The sequence below is a fragment of the Ammospiza caudacuta genome, chromosome 1 (genome assembly GCF_027887145.1).
Source record: "Ammospiza caudacuta isolate bAmmCau1 chromosome 1, bAmmCau1.pri, whole genome shotgun sequence".
NCBI classification, from domain to species: Eukaryota; Metazoa; Chordata; class Aves; order Passeriformes; family Passerellidae; genus Ammospiza; species Ammospiza caudacuta.
The window spans coordinates 14956055-14981658 of record NC_080593.1 but is presented as its reverse complement, the minus strand read 5'-3'; the positions used below and the strand labels follow the sequence as shown (position 1 = coordinate 14981658).

At 40.6% G+C, this 25604-nt stretch overlaps 1 protein-coding gene across 2 annotated transcripts in view; it reads right to left on the bottom strand.

The window, feature by feature from the left end:
• NRP1 (neuropilin 1) overlaps positions 1-25604 on the bottom strand; it is a 114661-nt gene that overhangs the window by 4964 nt on the left and 84093 nt on the right. Inside the window, exons 10-16 of one of the 2 annotated variants that reach the window (XM_058808108.1) lie at positions 23973-24304; positions 19355-19499; positions 16280-16384; positions 13268-13327; positions 6035-6166; positions 1989-2260; positions 1410-1503 (exon numbers count right to left, since the gene is read on the bottom strand). In XM_058808108.1, the coding sequence (XP_058664091.1) occupies positions 1410-1503; positions 1989-2260; positions 6035-6166; positions 13268-13327; positions 16280-16384; positions 19355-19499; positions 23973-24304 (1140 nt within the window). The remainder of the gene's footprint in view (positions 1-1409; positions 1504-1988; positions 2261-6034; positions 6167-13267; positions 13328-16279; positions 16385-19354; positions 19500-23972; positions 24305-25604) is intronic. The other variant, XM_058808118.1, reaches the window with a different exon arrangement.

The following is a 25604-nucleotide window of genomic DNA, read 5'->3' as shown; positions in this document are numbered from 1 at the left end:
AGAAAGATTAAAAAACTCCCCTCCGCCCAGTCTTGGCACAGTTTTAGTTATCAGCAGGGGTTTTCCATGCCTGGGAAGGAGAAATCAGTGATGAATTAGCATCTCGTTCACTGTATTTACAATTTTGGAGCCCAATTCCATAACACTTCATCAGCATAGGCATAGTTAATCACAAGAGTAGTTTCACTGGCTGCAGCGAGACCACTTGTGTTTGGATTTCAGACTGAGCTTTTGGGTTTAGCTACCTCAGGCAGAAATCTTTGCTCAACATTTGGTTTGAACAACCAAAACACAGAGGTAGGAGAGAAGTTATTTTCCTTTCTCATGCTGGAGTCAATTAAATGCAGGCACTGTGGTCTCAGCACCTCTCTTGGCACTGGGGACACTGCAGGAGGACTAAGCAGTGTGTCCTGCCTCCCTTTCCTGCCAACTGCCAACCTGGTGGCATTTGATAAACCCCAGGGGTTGGGCCACGTGGTAAAAAGAGATTGCTTCCTCATCCTGCAGTGAAATTACCATGTGAGGACTGTCATGTTACCCTCAAAAGGATGTTAGCTACAAAAGGTGAGGAACACCCTCTATTATTGCACTTAGTTGTATTGTTAAGTCACACAGAATAAATTTATCTTCTTAATGCTAAGAGTTCTCATCTCTATTCCCTCTTTTATATAAAAGTAATTGCTTCATCTCCACTGTGAAGGACAGTGTTCTGTTTCTTGTGTTTATCTGGGGCTGCTGCTGCTGCCAAATTACGTGCAGTATGCAATGTGCATATGATCAGCAGTGACTGGAATAACTCGAGACTGGCCAGGAATAAAAGGGCTCAAAGAGAATCTCAGGAATAGCCTGGCTCAGATATGGGAAAGGCCATGTCCTAACATTGCTTTGTGTCCCACATGTCTGGGAGCTGATGACTACAGCAAATGAGCCAAAGGAAACAGAATGACAGGACAGCAGAGGACAGAGCAGGGGCCTTTTCACCCTATCTGCTTATCCTGTAAGGGTTTGATATGGCCCTTTAGGGAAAATTAAGAAGGCTTTGAGTAAGTGATCTAAAAAGGGCAAAGAAATAAAATTGGATTTTGTGCATTAGGTGAAACAGGGTCCTGCAACAGGAAAAGCAGAGAAATTTAAAGAGGTCAGCAATATGAAATGCAGGGAGAGATGTGAAATTGTGAATATGCTGTTACCCATGACAGTAGGATGCCAATTCTGGTCCAAACTGCTGCCATACCAAGGTGACACTAGTGGCACTGCTATGAATAAAGCTATGGGCTGAATCAGGATATTTTCAGTGGAAACATAGCTAATAATTATCCATCTCTTTCTCACAGATAAAACCAGCTATCAAAACAAAATAAACAATATTTTGGATGAGAACTCTCTGTGTTCTTGCTAGTTACACTTACTTCGGCACTCCTCTTGTGCTATGTGATTGTCAATTTTAATATCATCCACAGCAATTCCTCCGGTTCCTTTTCCAATTTCTCCCTCAATAACCACCTGGAAAAACAAGATAGTGCTCACATTTTTTTCAGGTTAGCATACAACTGCAGCAGTCAGGATTTCTTAATTAGCTGTTAATACACATCTTCACTTGATGTCACACTTGTGCTTCAATCGTGGCCTGAAAATCTGCATTGCCTTTATGAACTTATACAGGCAAATGTAAATTATGTACTGACATGACTTTATGAAAGACTTTTACATCAGCAAAACTGTGGCAAAGAGGCAGTTTTGTGACTGATGATAAATGATATATAAAGTATTTATTTGGCCTGTGATAAGAAAGTGCTTGTATCACAGTAATCTGAGATACCATGAAATATTTCACTATTATTAGTCACAGCAAGAACAGTTCATCTCTAGGTGTAATATTGTCTACATAAATCCTTCAGTGACATCTTTTACTGCGGTGTATAAAACACAACCAGCAAGGTGCTGCTGGCCTTGGCTGTGGTAGCTTGGTGAGGAAGAGCCCAGCTCACCTGGTAGTGTTTCACAGATTTGTGAAGAAGAACACGTCCCTCCTTCCAGTAGTTTGCCTGGTGCCCGCTCAGGGTCCACAGCACCTGGTCGTACTCATCTGGTTTTTGGTAGCGCAGTTTGATCCTGAGGGTGCCGACGTGCGCGCCCGCCATGTGGTACCAGAAGGTCATGCAGTGGGCAGAGTTCTGCGAGTAAATCATGGGGCTCAGCAGCCGGGCCACCTTGCCTTTCTGGCTTTCATCAGCTTGGGAGTAAAGGAAATTGCCATCTCCTACTGTGACAGAAGGACTGTGTTAAGAATAGCCACAAGATTTAATTTTCTTTTTCAACATAAAAACCCCTGACCACCCCATATCTTTTGCTTTCTTTCCATGCTGATGGGTCAGGCATCACAAATAAGAGTCAGAGTGCATTGTTTTGGGAGCTCTAGGAAAGCTGTTGTGCTTTGAGAAGAGGGCCACAAAGCTGATCAGAGAACTGGAGTACCCCTCCTCTGAGGGCAGGCTGAGAGTTGGGGTTACTCAGCATGGAGAAGAGGAGGCTCTCCTCTAGCCTTTCAGCCACTAAAAGGGACTTACAACAAAGATGAGGACAAACTTTTTAATAGAACCCATAGTGACAGCGTAAAGGTTATTGTTTTAAACTAAAAGAGAGTAGAGTCTGACTAGATATAAGGAAGAAATTTGGTGGATGGTGAATCATTGACACAGGTTGTCCAGAGAGGAAAAAGACACACCATCTCCAGCAACATTCAAGGTCAGCCTTGAAGATGTCCCTGGTCACTGCAGGGAGGTTGGACCAGATGACCTTTAAAGGTCCCGTCCAACCCAAGCAATTCTGTTATTCTTCACTTTCCTCTGTCCATCTCCTGTGCTATTCACTCGGATATTTTGTGCCAAGGGTGAACCCTATCAACATGCTCACCCCATGAAACACACAGGGCATTTGTTTTGTTAAGGGAAGGAGACACAAACATGTTTGGTGAGACAGCATTATGTGCTCCATTAGTCAGTGTGCACCTCCTGAAAACAGCCATCCCTGGTTCAGCAGTCTAGAGAGAAATCCCTGGGGTCTACTCTATGTTAATTGTGCAAAGAGCTATTAAAAAAATTTCTGTTTGAAGTAATCTGTGCTCAAGGGGCAAGATTAGAATGGGAAGAACACTGAGAAGGGTGAAATGGCTTTGAACAGCCATAGCCAGAGATCAGGAGCTGAGATTTAAAGCATGTTCCCAAATAGAGGCTGAGCATTGTCACAGATGGTGTCAGAATTATGCCCTTTGTAACAATATGTTGGGCTCTATATATTTATGAGCCTTTTTCCTGAAAGAGTAAGCTTATAATATATTACATAGCTGATTATAGCTTTCTCAAGGGCATAATGGATTCGTACTCATTGGAATCTGAACGTCTAATACCCTTAACTTGGAAACTTACTTTCTCAATTGTGCTGAGAGAGGAGCATGTGGGAGTGCGATTAGCTTGGTAACAGAAAATTGCTAAGTAAGATCCTGACTATAGAGATGTGCTTCTGAATTACATCAGCCACACATCCATTCCAGTTAGCTTTTGAACAGTGTCTTTGCAGAGAGTCCTGGTGGAAAAACATGAAGTTAATCCTGGTGTGTAGAAGAATAGATTGAATGTGCAATGCACTCACACCAAAGGATGGAGTCAGCATTTATTGACATCATCCCATTGAGAGTCAGAAGGATAAAAGTAATGATAAAAAATACTATTTCTCAAGTATTGCTGAAATAAGTATACATATCATTGTTTATACCAACACTCAAAAGAAAGAAAAGTAAAAAGACGCAAAAGAAGATGTTTTGGGAGGGAGGTGTTTTGTCAGCATTGGTCTTTGCCTATACATATTATCCTTGAATTTCTTGTGAAATAGTGTATAATTGGATTGCAGTGATATAGTACTGCACCAATGAAGACAGGAATCTGAGCATTGCTACTCTACTCTACTCTACTCTACTCTACTCTACTCTGGTGAGCATAAGAAGGACAGAGTAGTGAGATGGAACCAGGAATGAAGAGGAGTGGGTTAAACCCAGAGCCACTGGGTTTAACCTAGACCTAAAAAATAAGAAAGGAACATACTTCTTCCTACATGAGACAAGGGTGTTTTCTTTTGTTTGGATCTTTCTGTGAGCAGAAGAGGTATCCAGCCTAATATGCATGTTGAAGAATTGTATAGGAGAAGATGATGTTATTTTGCAAAAAAATTAAGCTTTTTTCCCCCCCATCTTTCTGCATCCAGCTTCTTGAGCAGGAATGCTTATGTCTATACATTCTTTCCAATTAACTTCACTTCTGTGCAGAGCAGCACAATGTGCAAATCCCATCAAAGAATGGGGAAATCCAGAGGGAGGAAAAAAGGAAAATAATCACAGCACTCGGATGGCTGTCTGAGTTGGAAGACCGAACACTGGCCAGATTTCATCACAAGTTATATAATTTGAAGTGACATGCAGTGTATCCTACCATCTACAAGCAATTGCTGCTGAAGATTACTTCTGTGTATTTTTTCAGCTTTACACATGTGTCTGAGAGAAAGATATGCCTGGGAGTTGCTCACTGTGGTTTTCCCAATACACAGGGTGGCCTTGTTTTGCAGCTGAGGGCTTGTTTGGGACATCAGTGCCATTCAGACTGCTCATGGTCTGCATTCACACCCACCCTACTCACTGTGTGCCTGCTGGCAGGCAGGTCACAAACCTGGCAAGTGAAGGTGCCCTTAGAGTCCAAGGAGAATTTTGGAAAATACTGAAAGTGCAGTAGAAGAAAAAGGGGCTGCCTTTAAGATTTACTACAGCTAGAGCTCATGGAACAAATAAGTTTTCTGCACTAGCAGGGCACAGTGGAAACAACAAAATCTCATTTGAAGAATATAATTTCTTCATCTCCTGATTGAAGACAGGTTCTTTCTCTATAATCCTTGATGGCAAAGTGCAGATAGCTCTCATTTTCAGAATATTATTGCAGTGCCAGGTCAGGAACTCTGTCTTCATTGTCTTAATTAGAGCTTTACTTATGCATGCCTTTTAGATTTTGTCAGTCTCTGGCTAACATAGCTTTTAACCTCCTTTCAATGTCAGATCCTACTGAGCCATTTCACTTTACTCTACATCAATTTTTCCACCATTACAGCCTTCACTTCAGCTAACTGCATTTAGTTAATTTGATGCCATTTATTTGTACAATGCCATTTACAGTCAAAGTATTACAAGTTTTTTTCCCCCCTGAAACTACTGTACTTGTCTTAAGATTCAATTGAAAGTGTCTCAGAATTTAAAAAGTCCAATTTTGTCTAATTTCCTTGTCATTCTCATTAAGCAAAGGGTAGCAGAAGTGGGAAGGGGGATTCATCTCACCGATTTGATTAATCTGCACGTATGCAAGCGAGAACACTAAAGTAAGAGGCTGTGCAGGTCACACAGTGCCCTCCCTTCTCCACTAGCCTGCAGCAAATTTATTGCCTAATTATGCTGAGCTATGAGTTAGTTACTGCAAAACAAACCAATCAATTCCCCAGCGTGATATTTTTTGAAAAACTGTTTGTAAGCAGAGGATGGCCCTAATCTCCAGCTCCTGCTAGAAAGGAGAGGGGTGTGATAACACACCCATCTGGGGAGTTTCACTTACATACAAAACTTTCCTGTGGTGGGTAGCCCCTGTAACTACAAACAGGAATAATGTGAGGTCATTAACTGACTGACTCTATTAGCTGGTCAGTGATATTTGCAAAATATTTGGTCATTCAGATTTTTTCTACCCCAGGTGATGATTACCCAAAGGCAAGTCAGGGGAAGGGAATATCCTCAGTTCCTGACAAGAAGCAATATTTACTCCCCAACAGAAAGGACAATTACAGTCAGTTGTTATTAATGGTAATGGATTAGGTTTACTAGAGAACCATCTTTGTGACTTTACATATCTTGGGTATAATTCACTCTCCTGTGATTTTGGAAGACATTGGTATTAAACAGAACAATCTCATCATGTGTGAAATAGCTGCATCATGAACTCATGATTACCTGAGTGGTCTTGAATCGGCCCAGTTTTGCTGGTCAGGATTGCCCACCTCAAATCCACCTGGTTGTCATGCTCCCAGTGGCACAAAGTCTTCTGGGATCCCCAGCCAAAGCCACAGTTGTATACTGGTGGCTCTGCAAGGAAAGATGGAAAAGAGGGGATGAAATGTGATTATTAATCGCATAATTCAGAATTTGTACTTCAAAACAAATACATTTGACCATTAGCAGAACCATTCCTTCCCAAGACTCTGGGAAGTCATAGCAAGAACAGCCCTCCTGGGAAACATGAAAAATCACTACTTTTTGTAAAAGATGTGGTTGCTTCTTGTCTCTTTATGACCCCTATGATGGGATTTTTTTTTTTCCTGTGGTTAGATTAATTCTTCTGATTTGCCCACATTATCAGATAACCACGTTGCAGCACAGAACACTCATAAAGAAAGCTCTGGCTTACTTATCAGATGTATTTTCTGGTTATCAATATCCCTGCACTGTAATGGTGCCACAATTTGCAGCTCTCAATGAGATTTGGAAAAAAATAAGACCAATCAGAAACATTAATGGAATGTCCTTGGCAGGAAAGGATTGCTGGTGAAGTCTACAGTTCTTGGCTTCAATAAGGAACTTTTTCAGCATCTTCCAGACAGTTAAGTAGGCCCACAAGATGGCAGCATTGAAATGGACAAATTGAGAGGGAAAAGGGACAAATGTGGCTGATTGCCAAATGAACTCAAAATAAGCTTCAAAACAAGCTCTGCGTAAAATAAGGGAAGTCTGGTATTATGGTCAGGATGAGATCATATCTTGTTTTCAGCTTCTTTTCAATTCTGCCCAAAGGTTTAATACATAGTAGCTTATTTTCTTCAATAGAACTAGGAATTTCAATTGAAAGATTATACAAAGATAGCATATAAATCCTTTGCGTTTCTTATTTTCAGAAGCAGCTTGAAATCTTTTGAGCATTTGGTTCCTACCCCATTGGTATGAAATTTATCTCACCTTGAGCAGTGACTACTCCCAGTAGAGCATTACCCTCCCAAGAGCAATGTGACCAAATCTTGGAGTATTTTCTCAGGCATGACTCACGCCTTATTAAAGGAATAACTTAGGTTTACTTTAATGAGATGCTTTGTGCAAGTATGAACTAAGAACAAAGGACTCTATGCTTCCATCAATATCAGCTCTGGGGGAAGAATTGTGTTTCTTGCCCATTATTAACAAAAAAAGCCAGGAAAGATAATGCAGCTCTTAGAATGTGCTTGTTTATTGTGGGAAAATAATGAGAAATATGGGAAGTGTGTTGAGACCTGCAGTTGGCCAGACCTTTGAGGTGGAGCTCTTCCAGTCTGAAGAGGCAAAGACCTCCTGCATGTACTGAGCTGCCAGCGAAGACTGGTTAGGCTTTTGAACTCACAACCCAGATTTTAATGGAAGGTAAACTAGAATAATAATTTTAACAACACAAAACCTCAGGTGACTAGGCTGAGACAGAATGGATATAAAAAGGGTTCATCTATCATTCTCTCCTTGCCTGCTGTGTCCTTGTTTGGCAGGCCCTTGCTCCCAGACACCATTTTTTTTCTCAACTCACTGGATTCCTGCATTGTGGCTAGTGCGCTCTCTCCCCTCTGGCCCCTAGAAAATCTCATTCTGTCAGCAGAGACAACTGAGCCTGTGGCAGCTCCTGCCCCTCTGCTTTGCCTGTCGGTGCCTCCCTTGGCTGTGCTGTGGGGTCTTTCTGCACTGAGCCCTCATTCTTCACTCCTTGCTTTCATCCTCCCCATCCCTTCTGCCTCCCCCCTCTCTCCTGCTGGCCTCCAGAGGGGTCTGCTCCACATTGTCACGAATGCAGCATCCTAGCTGGGAACAAATGAATTCAACAGATAATGTCTGGAATTACACAGGAATTCAATGTGCAGGAAAGATGTTTCCTGGAGCACCCTAGCCCTTTCTAGGAAAAAAGCAGATTGTGGTGAATAATCTCTCTTTGGGCTCAAAATGTTGAAGAAGCAGAACTCAGTCTGTGCACACATGAGTGCAGAAAGGCAATCCTGGAATTCTGTCTCTTTCATCAGTGTATTAGGTATTTTCTTCTGGACAATGGGGCCATGATCAAAGACACCTTGTCCAAAAGGGGACATCTGAAAATCAAGAGGGTTTTAAAGGAAGGAGAATGACATTGCAATGAATTAAAGAGTTTTAAGATTGTGACAAATAGCCTTTCATTGTCAAGGAGGCCCAGGGAGAGCTATATTGCATGGCTTTGACATCAGAGCCATGAGACAGAACATTAGAAAAGGTTTTAGAAAATGTGGAACAAAATTAATCTTATTAGTCCCAAAGGATTATATCACGCAAAGTACTGATAGCCTGTGTGGTATTCAAACCACAAGAAAGGAGAACAGTGGTAGATAGATCACATCCATCTGAAGACACCACACAGCAGAAATGAGCACAGGGGACAAAGACAGGACTAGTATTGTTCAACTCTGAATAAAAATAAATAGCAGAATACATCGGAGAAGTATGTAAATGAATGATGAATCCAGAGACTCAGAACAGAACAATATTCTGGTTTCTCCATTTCACAGCCTAAGTAATGTGAGATACATCGTGAAGCTCAATGTGGATCAAAGGAAAAAAATTCTCATATGATGTGAGTGGTATTTGCTGCTAAGATTGAACACAATTCAAAGAGAACTGGACATTGACATGGACAAGAAAAACATCCAGAATTTAATAGTTAATTCTAAAGTGCAGGAAGTGACAAAAGCCTTTTACTTCATGCTCTGATGACAGTTCTGAACACTGGGATCAGACGGAGAGTTTCAAAACAGAGCTAAATTTCACAGCTCCATCTAATAAATACTTTCTTCCACTTTCATTTGAAATATATAGTCCAGGAAATTGGCAAAGAGCCTAAGTCTGATATGCTTTGGCCATGCCTGTGTTCCTTGGCTTCAGACTCAGAGACAGCATGGTGTAGCATAAAAATGAATTTGTATTCCATGCAGAAGTAGAATCCACTGAAACTGAGGAGAATTTGACCAGTAACCTGCGCACAGTTAGCTGTTTCTTGCTAGGTTCCTGTTGTTTTCTCAGAAGTTATTGTGTTACTATGTTCCTTAGACAATCACAGTAATGGGATTGAAGGTCAAAGGCAAGGCATTTCAGAGTGCTCTTATTTTATGAGGTTCTTAAACATGCCATCTCTTATTGCCTATTCTTATGTCTCCTCCAGTGCTTCTCCCAGGGACTCATAAAAAAGGAAAAACAGGCCTGCTAGCCAATTAATAATGGACACTTGTAGCATCAGCATAGGTTCATTATGGTTCAGTATGGACAATGGATCTGCCCCAGAAAAGACAGGCTAGTTCAGCCCTCCTATTAAAGGTCCCAGGGGGCTGATACAGTAGCTCACAGCAAGCTGCAGGCTTGTCCTCTCCTTTGTCCTTGGACTATTGCTTGGCAGCTCTGGTGGAAGGAAGGAAACTGGGGACGAGTAGCAATTGTTGGGCTCCCTCTGTATTGCTGGCCCATTCCCATGCTAGGATAATTCTCCTGCCAATAGGTGATTGATCTCTGGGTTTGTGTGTATGGAGAGGACAAAGAAAACCAGCTATTATGTAATCAAATAGCAGCAGCTCAGATGAGAATCTGAGAGGGAGGTGTGACGAAATCCCATATGCCTTCTTCAAAATGTAGGGTATGTGATACTGAATTAAAACAGATTTATCCTCTCAAAGAATAACCAACAGCTGTACTTTTTGACCACATCTTGCTCACAGCTGGGACTATTACTGCACATGAACAAGAAAGTAATTTGAAAATCTAGTTGAGTGAGTTTCTTGCGAGTCCATTAATCTTTCGTGGCCCAGAGACTTTGACATATTTTTATAACTCCTTCAACAAGAGGCAAGAAGAAGCATGATGGCACTGAAAATGATATGAAAATGCTCTCTTAGATGCTCTTGCCAAAGGGTAAATCAACATTAAAATAGGAAATTACACACATAATTTGGACCACTTCAAAGTGGTATATTTGGTCTGATTTGGATTTGCATTTTTATACCATTTATGCTGGCAGCACAGAATTACCTTAAATGATAGTAAATGATAATTTAACAGCCTTAATATCCCTTTACTGATACAAAGTTGCTCCAGCATAAATGAGAATCAGACCTATTCTACCTTTAAATTATTTTTAGCAGAGATTTTAACTTCAAGATTTTTTAGTTATATTTTTCTGACATAGCTATTACATGTGTGAAAAACAAGGTACTTCTCAGAACAGTCTTCTTTACAAAGGACTCAGATTACACACTGAGAACACGTAATGTAAATTAACAGCTTGCTCTGTATGTAAATAGCTAAGAGACAAGCATTTCAAATAGTCTTTTAGAATTTAAAAATATGTGTTCAAAAATGACTAGATGTTAGAAAGTCTTAGGGCTGAGAACGGAGGTATTTACCTTGACAGATGCATTTGTGAAAGGCATATTTTTTTAAGTTTGAGGAGGAAAGCAGATCCTCTCTTAAAAAAAATAAAAAATCCAAACCTTTAAACATTTTTAGCAGCTTGAAATCATGATTCTTTTTATTTTCTTTCAATTGAGTCCCCTTGAAATGAAATGTAAACGTCTCCTTGATGGAACCGTTTGTTTATACACAGAGGCTTTCCAGCTATTTGCTCTTAACTGTTTCCATAGTGTATGAAAGCCGGTTGGAATAGGATAATCTCAGGCTTTGACACACACAAGCACGTTAGTCTGGGATAACAAGATTAGGGATATTTGCAGGCTGGAATGGAGGCAGAGGGACAGCGGAACGTGCTGCTGGCACCTAGAGCACAGTACCTGTGCCACGGCACGTGCTGCTGCTGGGAGGCCTGGTCAGGCTCTGTCCCCAGGCACTGTGGCACCAGCTGCTGTGGCCACCACAGGGTCAGTGGTCACCCGCTGGAGCCTGCAAACTGCAACTGATCTGGAAGAGCTCCTTGGCTTGGAGCTCATCATTCACCTCATGGTGCGTTAGCATCTTAAGGCAAAGCGGGCCTTAAAGAGAATTAAGGCCAAAGCTGAAGGCTCATTCCTTGATGTGGTAAATTCCTACCTTGTTCAGCCTGAGAAGAGCTGAAAGAGTGCACTTATCCTCAGGCAGCAGAGGGCCAGGGGCCCCAAGCAGCCCTGGAACTTCAAGGGCAGTTTAAACTGCATTATTTGTGGCCGACAGGGCAGACTCACTCCCAGCTGCATGGCCCCTGCTCCCTGTGTTTCACTGTGGCACTCGGGTCCAGCCATGTCCCTTCAGCAGAGGGAAATGTTTATACCACCTCCAGGCCAGGAGGGGCTTCCCCATGCTGGGGGAAATTTCTGTCTGCCCGTTTTTGGGAGTTTTTGGCTGGTTTTCAGTGAGGGATTATGAGGCAGCTGGAAACCTTTATGTCTTAAACTGGAAATTCTGGAAACCTTATTCTTATTTATTAGCGTCTGGCTGATCTCTATCTATGATCTTTGTAATGTGCTGCCATGTGGGAGCCTGGAGTTTGGGATGTGAACTCGTCCCTTATTCCCGGAAGGAAATGGTTCCTACGAGCACAATGCAGGGAAGTAACACTGGCATGCTCTGAACAGAGCCTCAGAAACTCCTTTAATAGAGAAAAAACTTGGCACATCCCAGAGTAAGCAAAGGTGGTGCAGGAGGGAAGTAAGGAGAGAAAATGAGGATATCTTAATCTCTGGTAGTAACAGCCAGTCTGTTACTGGAGAGTCCCACCCAAGCCAAGGGGATTAAACACAAACTCCAAAGCAGCTGGCACTGCTGGGGAGGGAGTGAAACTGCACTGCACAGAGGCACTGGCTAAATTTGCAATCTGTTTAAATGCAAGAAGATAGTTTTAAAAACTGTAAAAAAATGTCATCAAAACCAGAAACCTAACAGATAATTTCAGACTTAACAATTAAAATGCTTTGCTCTAAATCCACTGCACAGACTCTTTTCTCCCTCTGCATCCCCAGCCCCTTTGCAGAACTGTGAGATCAGCAGCAGCCATCCAGCCCTTCAGCAGCACTGACTGTGAAGAGCAGGGTGGAGGTGTCCCAACAGGGGGGACTGGCTCACTGTTGTGTTTCTCATTGCTCCACGATTTGCCTCTGCTCATAAAGCAGGGCAGAGGTAAAAATAGTGTATGCTGACTTAGCCAATTGGGTGACCCTGGAGACAAATTTTGAGGAGAGTAAAAGCATTGGCCTCTGCAATATCTGAATGCAGAGGCTGAGAGTGGGAACAAAGTCTGAGCTAAGTCAGCTCTATTTCTTAATCAGATCAACACCATAAGTGTCCTTTAGGAATTTTTTCACATTATTAGTCCCTTTCTTTCACTTGAAGCAAGAGTGGATTGTGTCACATGGTTGAGGGAACAATGATAAACATTTACCCACCCTGTTAATAAATCACTTGCAAGACTGTGCCTGACTGTGCTTTAATGGAGGAAATGGGAGTAACTGAAAACTGACCTCTTTACTGCTCCACAATTATTGATGCAAAGGATTTTTAACCAGTGCTTATAGTTTTTGGAGTTTGGGTTTTTTGCCCAAATTCATCCTCTCCCCCACTCCCAGTAAATTGTACAGGATATTAAAAAAATGGTATGAAAGCTGAGGAAGCAGCAAACTAAGGAATTTAAAAGCTTCTAGCTATTGTATAAAGTAACAAGGACCTGCTGCCAGTGACAACTTAGTTTTCCCTTTTCAAGTACATGGCAGCAGTTTATGTAACCCCATTTCAAGAAAACTTGCTAGAAAACAATATTGTAGGACTGCCAGCTCCCTGATGGAAAAAACTGGCAAACTTTACTTGTCTTAGTTTTGTAAAACCATGGATATAAATAGTGACTGGGCCTGTGTGGCTGTTTTTGTTTTCCTGGAGTTTGCAAACACACTTTGTGTCACTGACATGCCACATTTAAACAGTGCACTGTGTGATTAAGTTAGTTTAATTTTGTCAGCACATGGCATTTGCTGATGCAGAAGGAAATCTTGTTCTCTGCTGTATCTACATGTGGATGAAAGGAATAAAATATTTACTGTACAGAGCTAAGAGACCAGATGCTTCTTTACTTCAGAGACTTCAAGGAATGGTAAGTCAGGAAGTGCTGCAATTCATTATTTTGTATCTGGCATGAAATTTGGGTATGGAATTTATTGTGGTTTTAATAAGAAATTTTTTTTTTACCTGGTTGTAATGTATTGTCAATTACTGTTGGCTTTTCTGTATTCAGCACTGTAGTCCCACCTGGAAAAGAAATTATGCGTATCATGATACATGTGACACAACAAAGGACACAGCAGTCATTAGGAATAACCTATATATAAACCTGATATATTACTGTCTTTATTAGACATGTAGGTAACTGAGTATGTGAGCTTAAGCATGAAAATATGACATTAAAAGTCTGGTTTTCTTTATCAAAAAAGTCCCACAAGAACTCTTCATTAAATAAAGCTGTGTATCTTTGGAGTCCTTGCAGACACCAACTAAATCATCCACAACATGCCCCTGTGACCGTCCTTGATTTATAGACACTGATTTGCTCCAAATCACATGGGAAGTGAGAAGCTGGTCTTCATGGCACCTCCTAAGAGTCACTATTTTGTTCATTTACCCATGACCTGCTGTTTCTCATACCAGGGATGTGAGGTAAAACTAGGGCTCCCTGTAAGTTGTTTCATAGCTGTATTGTGAGACCAGCTCACAGGAGAGGGGCATGGAAATTGCCAGACTTTAGGATCTAGTCTAAAGTAGGTTTCACTTCTGTCTCAAAGTGAAGGAAGAATTAAGGACTTCCTCTTTGTCCTTTTCTTCATGCAGATAAACAAGAGGTGAGTGGGGTCATGGCCCTCTCCTAGGCTTACTAATTGATATTTTTAAAATACTTGACTTTTTAAAGCAAGCCTCATATTCATAAGGAAACAAAAAGGAAATTAGTACAATTATAAATGCACGGTGGGGTGCTGATTACCAGTCGATGACTCCTGTTTTTCTTTTCTCCAGCAAGCAAGTACTTAAAGCATTATAGAAAGGATGACTATGTTGACTTCCAATGAGAATAAATACCCAGGCTGTATCAGCTTTATGCTTGTGAGAATGATCTGATGGGAAATGCTATAAACCACGCAAATAGAGAGCTCTATATGGGGTCCAAATAGAGCAGGAAGGAATTTGGCCTAGAGCACAATTAGAGTTAATTGCAAGGGAGGCCTCACTGTGGCACTCACATATGTGCAAGTGCTGTCAGGGCAGTGACTCTGCAGTGGCACCATGCCTGCTCTGGGAATGGGATAGAGAGGGCAAGGCACTCATGGAATCCCCTCTGCGCTGCCCTGCTATCCTTAATGGGCCACAAGACCTACACACCTGCCTTCTATGCAGTTTGCAGGAAGAAAAGAATGTTTACAATTAATTTATTGGTAAAATCAGTTCTGTGCATTTATAAGTAAAACCATACGTACAATGCAGCATTTCTCCAATGTCCAGAACAACTGGGCATGCACTGCCTAGGGTTTCTAGGTGTTGTAAAAATAAATTGTACTTAAGTGTCTGCACTTCTGTAGGAAGGCTATAGAGTAATTTTCAATACTAATACTGAAAAACATTCAGTTCCCTGGAAGAGATGGTGCTCAGGAAGGTTGGCAGCTGTTCCCTTGTCTTAGAGATTATAAATTGCCCCCTAAGCACAACCAGCAGGAACTTCCAGAAGGTTTTTTTTCTGCTCAATAAACGTTCCCTAAGGGACATGTGGGATGGCGTCCTGAGCTCCTTGAAGTGCAGAGACTATGAACATGGAAGGTGCTTGCACAAATCTGTCTGCTTTCCCTGACAGAGCCTCCTCTATGTGCAATATGTCTCAACCTACTGGGCTTTGCAAGACAATGTAGGGCTCTGCAGGAAGCTCTAGTGTTTCCTGACCTGCCTCTTTCTTTTCTGAATAATAAATAAATAAATTACATTGTTGAGTAACATTGAAAGCTTTCTGAGTTACCTTAATACAATACAGACTATTTTATCAGACTCCCTTCATGGCTGTTTTCAAAAAGAATAAGGTTAATCTGAGACACTGATTTGAAAAGAAGTGACAGTGACCATGCACTGTCTTTTCCACTCAAGAATTGTTTTTTCAATATATGATTTGCAGTGTGCAATTACAGGAGATATTGGCAAGCTCAGAAAAGGTTTGATATTGAAATTTCACTTTCATTTGTATCTGTTGCCTGATGTTCTACTTGGCTCATTCCAAAAAGCCAATCTCTTACCTAAGCTCACCCAATGACCTCTTGGACAGCTATTGCCAGATTTTAATGCTATTTTATGTCATGGATATAAGAAGCAATAAACATTTATTAGATAAGCACATCAGGGAGCAGTGATGAAATAACTTGTGTCACTGCATCTAAAAACAACCTCAATTACTGCAGATGTATAGATCTAATCAAACAGACACAGAGATTTGTGGAACAAGTGACCTCCAAGAAGAGATCAAAAGCATAGAGGTGCAGTGTCAGCTGTCTTAGAAGAACTAATACTTCTGTGCAGAAGTGTGAGGATATGAAACCTAGCAGGCTTCCTCTATTTCAGATGCCGTCTATGTTACATCTCCCCCTCCTACTTTTCTGCTGGTGATAGCGGCTTGGAGAGCATCAGCCCCTCTGTGGCTGTAACGCTTGTAGGCAGGGAAGCTCATGGAAATATTTCTGGCAGTGTGAGTATGTGGCAGTGCACTTTGATGAAACAAGTCTGTTTTGTTTCTGTCTAGGAAAGATTTGGGAATGAGATTTGAATCCTACACTAAGTTTTACGTAGGAAACTTATGTGTAAACCAAGGAATATTCCAAGTTCTTCAATCTCAGATAATAAATCTCAAGAGTATTGTCCAGCTTTTCTTCTTAGTAAGATAAAGTTTGACTAGAAGATTTGATTAGACTATTTGATTAGACACAATTACCGCGCAAAAAATTGCCCTCTCTTTCATCTAGTCACTATTATTTTCTTCAAAAATTACATAGCTGAGAAAACAATCAAAAGTATTGTCATATATAAAAGGCAGATGCCCATGTTTTGACAGCACTAACAATACAAACTGCATACTAATGTCCATTAATATTGAGTGGTTAAATCAGTGCAAACATTAAGCTGGTGATGGATATGAGCTACAATGAAGCTGCAATGGAATGAGGATGGTTTCTGCACCTGTCAGTTGGTAGTCATCACCTGTGCCACTGTGACAGTTTGCCTGGTCATCATCACACTCATCCACAGGCTTGCCTTCAGAAACGGTTGGGACAGCGGTTGGAGCTGAAACAAAATCCATTGTTCAGTTAAAACACGAGCTGGAGAACCATCCTGCAGCTGGCAGTAACAACCATGTGTTGTGTCTGAGGATTGAAGCAACTCTACTTTGCAGGTTGCTTAGCACTTCTTTGGAATGGAGAGTACCTTTAGTACTTCTTTGAAATGGGGAGTACCTTTAGTACTTCTTTGGAACAGGGAGTACCTTTAGTACTTCTTTGGAACGGGGAGTATCTGCTCTGCCTCCTGCACTGGGGCACATCTGATCTGAAGGGCTCAGCAGAGCTGGGCAGCAAAGCCCCAGACTGTCTATTCACTGGTGTTTGTTGTTCCTATCAAGGAATAGTGAAAGCCTGGCAAGGCAGAAGGAGAGTCCTGGAGAGTTGTGTGTGGGGTGGACACCCCATAATTTTATTGCTCTGTGAAGTCCCAGGGAGTGGGCCTGTGCAGAGGAGCTGGGGGGCTGCATACTCAAGGTGGTAATTCTCTAATACCCAATGCTTTGCTGAAGAAACCTCTCTGCAGAGCACACATAAGAAAGGAAATGTCTGAGCACGGTTCTGGTAACAGCAGCAGGAAGGCAGTGTGATGTGGAATCATTTTGTGCTTCATGAGGACACATGGAAGGCGTTTCTTTTGTTTTTTGTTGAAGTTATAAATAAATAAGACATCAGTGATGTCAGTCATCCCTCCTGGCCACCTGCTTGCTTCTCACTGCTGATGACTTTCCAGTAGCTGCTGCCTAAGCAGTTAATGTCTGAACCTTGTTAGTACACTTAAAAGCTTCAAGTTTGTGTAAGATGCCAGAAAACACCTAGCCCAGAATCTGCAAAGCACACCACATCTGGAAAACCAGAACACAGAGACGTGGTGCTACATTGGTGTTTCATGCCACACGTATGGTTCCCTGGCTTAAGATAAGCACTCCTGGAATGTGATCCAGGCTTGTGTCTCTTCTCACTTACTGTTATTTTCAACAGCAATCTTTTTCACTCATTATAGGCTATGCAATAATGTATGTCTTTTGCAGATTCTTCTTTTCCCTTCTGCTGCCCTCAGCATCCATTGGCCACATTTTCTTGGCTTGAAAATGTCAGGAGAGGTGGTAGTTTTTGAAGTAGCTATATTATAGCTATATTATGGCATAAAACATGCCTCTTTAGGACCCTGACCTATGCTTTACAGGTTCAATCCTACCTAGTTAGAGAAACAGTTCTGTACCTATTATGAATTATGCAGAACATTTGTTACCCACATTGCTACAAAAACCCCTCTGGGGGATCCCTGTAGATTTCTACATCCAGCTAAGTTTCTTATCTTGATCTTTGTGTCCCTGTATAGCCTCAAGCTTGCCTACATCTCTGCCATCATTTCATGTATGCCCCCCTGGAATGCTTCGAGCACACAAAACTTGCCCTTGCTCATTACTGCTGGAGAGCTGATTTCTACTCCTCTCTGTGCCAACCTCCATGCTTCTTTTCTCATCTCAACTCTTTTCTTGCTCAGTAAATCTCAAATTACTTGATTCAACTCCCCCCTTAAGATGCAATTATACAACATTAAGCATTATTGTGCTTCTCCCACAGGCAAATGGGAATTGACCTCACCTGTCCATGGGTGACCTACAGGTGAGGATACATCAAAAGTGTGCCATAGCAGAAAGAAAAAATGTGAAAAGACGTGCCCCAGTGGACAAACAAAAATGTCCCCGCTGTTTCAGTTTGCCTAAAAGCAATGGTCCTCCATCTCACTGAGCAATATATTCATGTGAGGTGGCCCAAGACTCACTCCTGGATGGCTGGGTGGCTACAGGAGCCCTGTGGCTGAAGGGCTTTGCCCAGAATCTGTGAGTTTACATAAGGCAGGTGCTGGGTTTTCTTTTTTTCTGAGCAAGTAGCACAATAGTCTGCAGGAACTAAGTATTCCCACAGGAAATGAGGACTTCCTGCGGGAACTAAGAAGTATTTCCAGCCTCCCCACTTTCCGGGCCAAGTAAAATCATACTAATTCAATCACTAAACTAAAAAAAACAACACAGAACTCATCAGTTCTCACAACAAATGCCTCTCACACTTCCCTCTTGGGGGAGAAATGGTGAGAAAGAAATGGAGGTAGAGCAGTTGCTTCCATTCATCTTGGGAATCTGTTCAGCTGCTTCTATAAGAGGTGACATATGAAACCCCAAATAATATGGTTTGTTATTCTGTATATTTAAGCTGTGTGGTTTATAAGCCTCACCACTGTGTCATCATCCACCAGATAAAATTGTTAAATTCACATAGTGTTATCTGCAGTTATCTATGAAGTTAAATATTTATGTTTATATAACAAAAATCAAAGCAGACTTCATGTCACAGTCCAAGGACAAATGTCTAAACTTTGCTTTTCCTGCTCTTTCATCTCCTACATATTCTTGCAAAATTAAAGCTTAGTAAAGCACAAAGAGGCCCCTTTAGCCCCCAAAAGTAACACCACAGACACTGTCCAGTCCAGTGATCTTTGCCTACCATAGTTTGTGGTGTGACTTTCAGGTCCTTTGAAGGATGGAGGGATGTAATTACTATATTTAGTGCAAAGCTCCCTCTGCATTCTCGGAAAACATCTCCTCCAGGGTTGTATCATGGTAACATAAAATTTAGGTTTCTGTCTTTATTCTCTCCTAATAGTTCTATGATTCTCAAAAGTATAATCAGAAGGATGCTTAAGGGAATGGAAAAGCAGGTGGAGAGTATCACTGTGATTCAACAAAGGAAGGGGAAAAAGAATAATAATTGTGCCTTGGGCACATTCAAATGTTGCAGAGAGGAGCTGAACAGGCCAAGAACCAGCACTAATGGCAGTCATGGAAGTGAGAGTCCGATGTGCTGCCTGTGCACACACAGCAGTCTTCAGCAACAGACCAAGCAGAGAATTTGTATTTATGAACATGTATTTATGAAAATAATAAAGTGCATTCATTTCTAGCAGAGCAATTACCTTCAAGTTCACAGCCCAGCAGCTCCATTCTCAGCCCCAGTCCCCCGTGCGTGGCTCTCTCAGGGTAGACGCGTATGAATCGTGTCGATACAGGCTCAAACGTCCGCAGCTCAGGCGTGTCGTAGTTGGTGTTGCCTTCAAAAGTCTGCAAAGCATGACAAATGCAACTGGTTAAAATAGAAAGAAAAGTCCATTTTCCACACTCATCTTTTTTCCTTCATTCTGCAGCCTTTGAATTAGGTGAGCCGTAGGCCATATTCTAACGGCTTAGTAAGTGTCAGGCACTCCTATCCTAAATGAGAATGGAAAACACATTGTTAAAGCTTCTCGGAAAAGTAATGCATTTCATTTTTCATAAACTCAGTAGCAACTAATCCATCAGGGTCATAACAAGAGCTGAGTGTTTAATGAGACATGTTTTTAAATGACACTCTGATCTGAGGTTTAACTGGGTGACATTTCCAACACTTCTCAGGGAAAAAAATGGCTGAGGTGAAGATCCTGTCACCTTTTAAGTGGTTACAATAATAATCCAACTATTCAAGAGAAAATTTCAATCTGATTTCCCCCAGTGACAGAGCTTCACAAGTTGTAGCTATTTCAAAAGGCATAAATTAAACTTCAGGAGCAGTAGCTGCAAGAGTTCTTCCAGTGAGCCAGCTATTGAAGAAGAATTAGAAGAAAGATAAAAAAGCTGCTTCCTAACAAAATTGCAATATAATCCAACAGGCAAGGCAGGTCAGCAAATGTACGTTTCAGACAAAAAATCTCATCTCTGAATCGCACTTTGGGTCCTTCAGACATAATACAACTCTCAATGGCATTTCTTTGATACCTTCAGTTTCTCTTTATCACTAATCTTTTGCATATAGAACACATTATAATTTGGACTTACAGCAACGCCTCAAGTGCCTCCATGTAGATGAGCAGTCCTTAGAAGGAATCAACTGAACAAAGAAATGGTCCTTGGTATGAAAGCTTTATAGCCCAAGACAGGCAAAAGCAAAAAATGCCTATTTTATAGAAAAAAATGCCTTCAGAATATAATGTACAAAAGCCTTTAAAGTACAAAATATGAAAATGCGTATAACAATGAAGTAAAAGTATTTTCACGTTTTCCATGAATTAATGAAATGGCAAAACTCTAAAAAATGTCTTTGAACTGCAGTTCAAATTTAAGATTAGAAGTGCTACCATAAGATACTTCTAAGATATTGCTGTGAAACTGGAATCATTCTTCAGGAAAAAACCATGAGATGCCCTTCATTTTGGATGGGAACAAAACCCAACCTGCAATGAACTCCTTCTATTCATCTGTAGCAGAGAAAACAGAGGCCATGGGAAAAGCTGTCTGATTCCTAAGGCAGAAAATCAGCACAGGTAATCCTGATTGCTTCTTGGATTTTCAGTGCAGTTCTAAAAGCCTTCCTTGTTTTTACTGTACACCTCTGCATTATGATCACAATGCTTCCAGCCACTGTTTACAGAGTGCCAGTTGGAAAAGCCAATAGTGATGGGAGACTGTGAAGAATTAAACAAAAAAAATTTTTAACATCAATGCTGCTTTTCCTACTTCCTAGGGAAATTGCACCTCCAAGGTGGCTTCAAGGGGCACTGGCTGACCCAGTGTACTGTCAGTGCTTGGAAGACAGTTGTCACAAATTCATGTGTAGAGGGCTTGTCAGATCTAATTGACATGGAATTACATATTATTATATTTGAATAACAATATAGTGCAAATGATCAGAAAAGCTACCTACTATATGAAAAAGAATGAATGCCATTTTATGTGTAAAATGTAGACAGACACATGTATCTGAGGAATCCTTGCTCCCTTTTTTAATAGTAGTCTTAATAGCAACATATAATAATGAAAACTGATTTATAAAAGACATCACTATGGAGTACTGACACATAGACATTAGGATTCAATAGGCATCTAGAATTACATTGAATCACTGTCCTTTGTAGAGCAGAGCTGCTTGTGATTCAATTTTGAATGTTCATTTAAAACACATACTGATACTCTTTGTGGGAGAGGAGAGAGGAGTGTACAGCAAAACTTCACTTTGAGAGTGTCCTTTATACAAGCTATGTCACAAATTGCTGTACGCCACTACAAAGATAAGGTATAATAAATAATAGTTAAACAAAAGAGGAGCTAAGATGGTGAGCAGAAAAAATCTGCCTAACTTATTTTAAAATCAAAATAAACATTGCAGAAAAATTTTAAAAGGATGTTCTAAATGACAGGGTGTTCTGAAGTTTCTTGTACCAGAAATTAGGAGAGTAATTTTAAAAACAACAGCAAAAAACTCAAAACAACTCATTCTACCCCCATAAAAAGCGAAAGGAGGAAAGAAGCATGAAAGAGAAAGATGACGTTTTGGAGTAAGCTTGAGTAAGCAAGCCCAGGGACAAGAAATACAAATTGGATCTTGAAATGGAGTTCTGCATGGTTATTTGATGATTTGTGATTTTCACTCCTTTGAGTGCTTGAGCTAAAGCACTCAAAGGGGGAAACATTTTGCACACTCAAAAATAGCTGAAATTGGGTCAGCCAAAGAGGAAGGAGTTATGGCAGGCTTTGTGAAAGCAGCTGCAGGCATGAATGACAAGATCATGCTAAGAAACAAGGTGATGTTTCACCCTTTGGACACATTCTGTTGTTATGTTTAGCCTGTCACTGCTCTTTCTTCTATGAAATGCAGTTGTTTGTTTATTGAAAGTCACGACTTTAACCAAGTGAAACGATGTGTTTCATTTCTTATAACGGGGCTGTTTCTAATCCATGTTCCTGCTGTGACTCATTATAGCATCCTGTCCCATCCAGCTCGACTTACAGTTAAAAACACTACATTCCAGTATTAACATTTTAAATTCCTCAGGCTCCAAAATCATGGGATTTATCCTATTCTCTTTAAAGAAGACTTTTGCTTTGGAATAAAGTTTATTAAGTATATTGAATTTTTAGGAAGGATTATAATTATGCCACAAGAGATTTGAATTCCAGCCCTCTCCGTTCCATTAATCTTGGAAGTTAATTTCTGGTGGTGATGAAAACTGAGGATGGGCTCAGTGCATTAGTTAGCACACTAGTTTTCTTGTCAAACTGCTAACTTCTGACAATGATGGCAAGTGCCTGTATTAGAAAACAGAAAGCCATGCAGCAGACGGCGCGCTGCTTCGAAAGCATATGGCATTATTTTTTTCCCTCGTTGAGCCACAGTGTAGAAGTACATGTCAAAACAACATCTATTTTAGAAAGAAAATGGTAAGATCCCATTGTTGATTTACACTCCCTTCACACTTTATGATGAAGTCAAAACTCATGGTAACAAGAGAAAGGAGATGACTGCAAAGGCTGAATCCATTTAGTTTTAATCCCCCAAACAAATGATGAAAAGTGAGAAAATGCAGACATATTCAGCGAGATTAAAACAGGAGAGAATGAAGTCCAATATTTACCAAATGTGCTTGGAAAAGCTACATCCATGGGCCCACTCAGCTTTTCCTTTAAGGAAACACAGGTTCCTCCAATGGATGAGTCTATACAGCAAAACAGCTTTTACATCTAATTTTCAAACTAACACAGATGAGAAATGGAGCAATTCCCAGGATCCCATCTGCCAAGCACCACAACAATTTGCCTTTTGAGGGCACGTTTTGGTACACGATTCCCTGGTCATCTCAGTACTACAGTACTCACAGCACCAATTTGTGAGCAGGGCTGCATGCTTACTCATTTCTTCAAGGAACTGGGTAGGAGGACTAAGAAAGAGTTGTGCCTTTTGAGGCAAAAATGCACTTTGTGAGCAGAGATAGCAAAATGGGATGGAAGACTTCAATGGGACTTGGAGTATATAAGCTAAATGCCCAGTGTAATTTAGGTCCTGAAGTGCATACATCCAAAACCAAATCAAAACAGATACATTCCAAGAAGCTCTTCTGGGCCACAATTATTTCCTTTTCCTTGGAATCTAACCCAGCAATTGATTTGGCCCTCCTCTGGAAATGTGTTCTCAAGCATCCTCCAAGATGCTTCCCTTGTGAGAATATAATAGTACTTCTCATTTGGGATAACATGACCAAAACTTCACCACTTTCTTTTGGAGGGACTTGGATCAGATCACTACAGAGAACCTGTGAAACTCTCAAAGCAATCTACAGGCAGCTGAGAAACACAACAGGTACCCCATTGAGCTGAGTAACACCATTCTCATTCTATAGCTCTAACAAAAAGAAGCAAAACAAAAGTAATTCAAATAAATTTGTCTCAAGTAAGTTTGTTTACTCTCAGTTTTAGAGTTTGGCTTTTTAGAGTAATCCCTTTGCATGGGATTTTGCAGTAAGTTGTGAGCCAGAGAGGCACCAATGTTGCCAGGAGTCAAGCCTGAACTAAGTGTCGAATCAGCAAAACTTGCTGCCAGAGAGGTAAATGTCCTAAGGCAGCTCTTGTCCTCAGGCATGGGACAGCTCCCACAGCATTCCTTCAGGGCTGCTGCCCTTGGAGTCCTCCTCCTTGGCTTCACCCCAGCTGTGTGCCCTTCCTAAGGTCAGACAGAGCTGCGTGGAAATGTAACGCAAACTTTTCTTCAGCACAGTGTTTTGCCCTTACCTTTATCTTTTTCTTGCTGGAATCCATGATCATTTTCCAATCTGACCCATTGTTGCTGTAGCCAATTTTGAATTTTCTCATGAACACTTTGTTCTCTCGGTGCTTGCCTCCCTGGACAATGATGCCCCTCACAATCTTTTCCTCACCGAGGTCGATCTGGAGCCATTCATTTGCGTATGGATGGGTGCTTGGGGGCAGCGCCCAGCCTGAACGGCTCGTTATCAGGCGAGCGTTTTCAGGGATCCAGTTCCGATCCACTTGGGTAGATGCAGTAATCTGAGAGTCAGGAATAAGGCCAGACACCATACCCAGCATCCCAGAACAAGGATAATCTACAGAGAAAAAAAAATCCAAATAAATTAAATAGTTGTTCTGAACAAGCGCCAAAACAGAAACAGGACACATCAGTCAATTAAACTATCATAGCTAATTACTTATTTATTTCTTATAGTCAAAGTAATCTATTGGATTTGTATATAATTTTCATTCGTTCAAACTTGCACATCCTAGTTTTAGCAGGAAGTACCAAAATATGACAAGTATTTTTGGCTTGGTGGGAACCAAAAGGATCAGAAAATCCTATTCTATTCTTGTTTTCTATTCTTCTTGCTAAAAGAGTGCAGGGCCATCTGAATTTGTGAATATTTCCTCAGAGAAAACTTCCAAAAGCAGCCAAAACCTCGTTGCAGATTACCTAATTTTGGTGATATTGGAAATGGAAATCTTCATACATGAAAATATAATTTACTGTTGCACTTGAGATTTTCCTAATGCATTTTTTTTATCTCTCAGACTTTTTCAGGTGACACAGAAGTGAAATAGTTGCTTCTTTTATGATGCTAGATTAAAAAAAATTAGAAGTACCTGCTAACAAGACATTAAGAATTTTAATGTAGAATGAAACAGTAGATCTGATTACCTACATCTAATCTGAAAAGATTTCATAGAATGACTTGTAATTCTCTAACAAAGTAATCAGTAATCTTATTTTCCTTCTGTATGGAAACCTCTTCTAAGAAACATTTTCAAGGCTAAAGAAACACTCTAAAAGAAAAAAAAACCTAAATAGTAGAAATTATGCAAAAAATGCCATTGAACTGTATTAAGTGCTAAAAATGTGCTAGAAAACTTGGCTTTCTAAAGTCTAATAAATCATTATAATTTTCTTTCAAATGTAAGTTGTATTTCTACTTTACAGATAAAGGCACTTCCACTGTGTAGAAATTATAGAAAACTTGTAACTATAAAAAAGATATTTCTAAAAAATTTTGACAGGTAACTGTGTGATATAAAGGAATTACTTTGCCATACTGATCATGACTGGAACTTGACTATATCCACCATTATTTGCACAGACCTCAGATACAAGTGTTTGTACCTTGCAATCCTTTTAATCCTAGTCATGTGTGTTCCTTGAGAAACCTGCTCAGAACTACCTATGAATAGCAGACATAAGAGAGATGGACTGAAGGGTTAGAAGGGAAAAAATGACATGGGAATTTGCAAAATATCTGTGTATCTCAGGAATTTTGCATGAAGCTGTAAAGCGATTGCAATAAAAGTAAATAAAACTAAAATATAGCATCATAAAAATATTCAGATAACACTGGATGTTTGGTTTGTGGTGTTTTA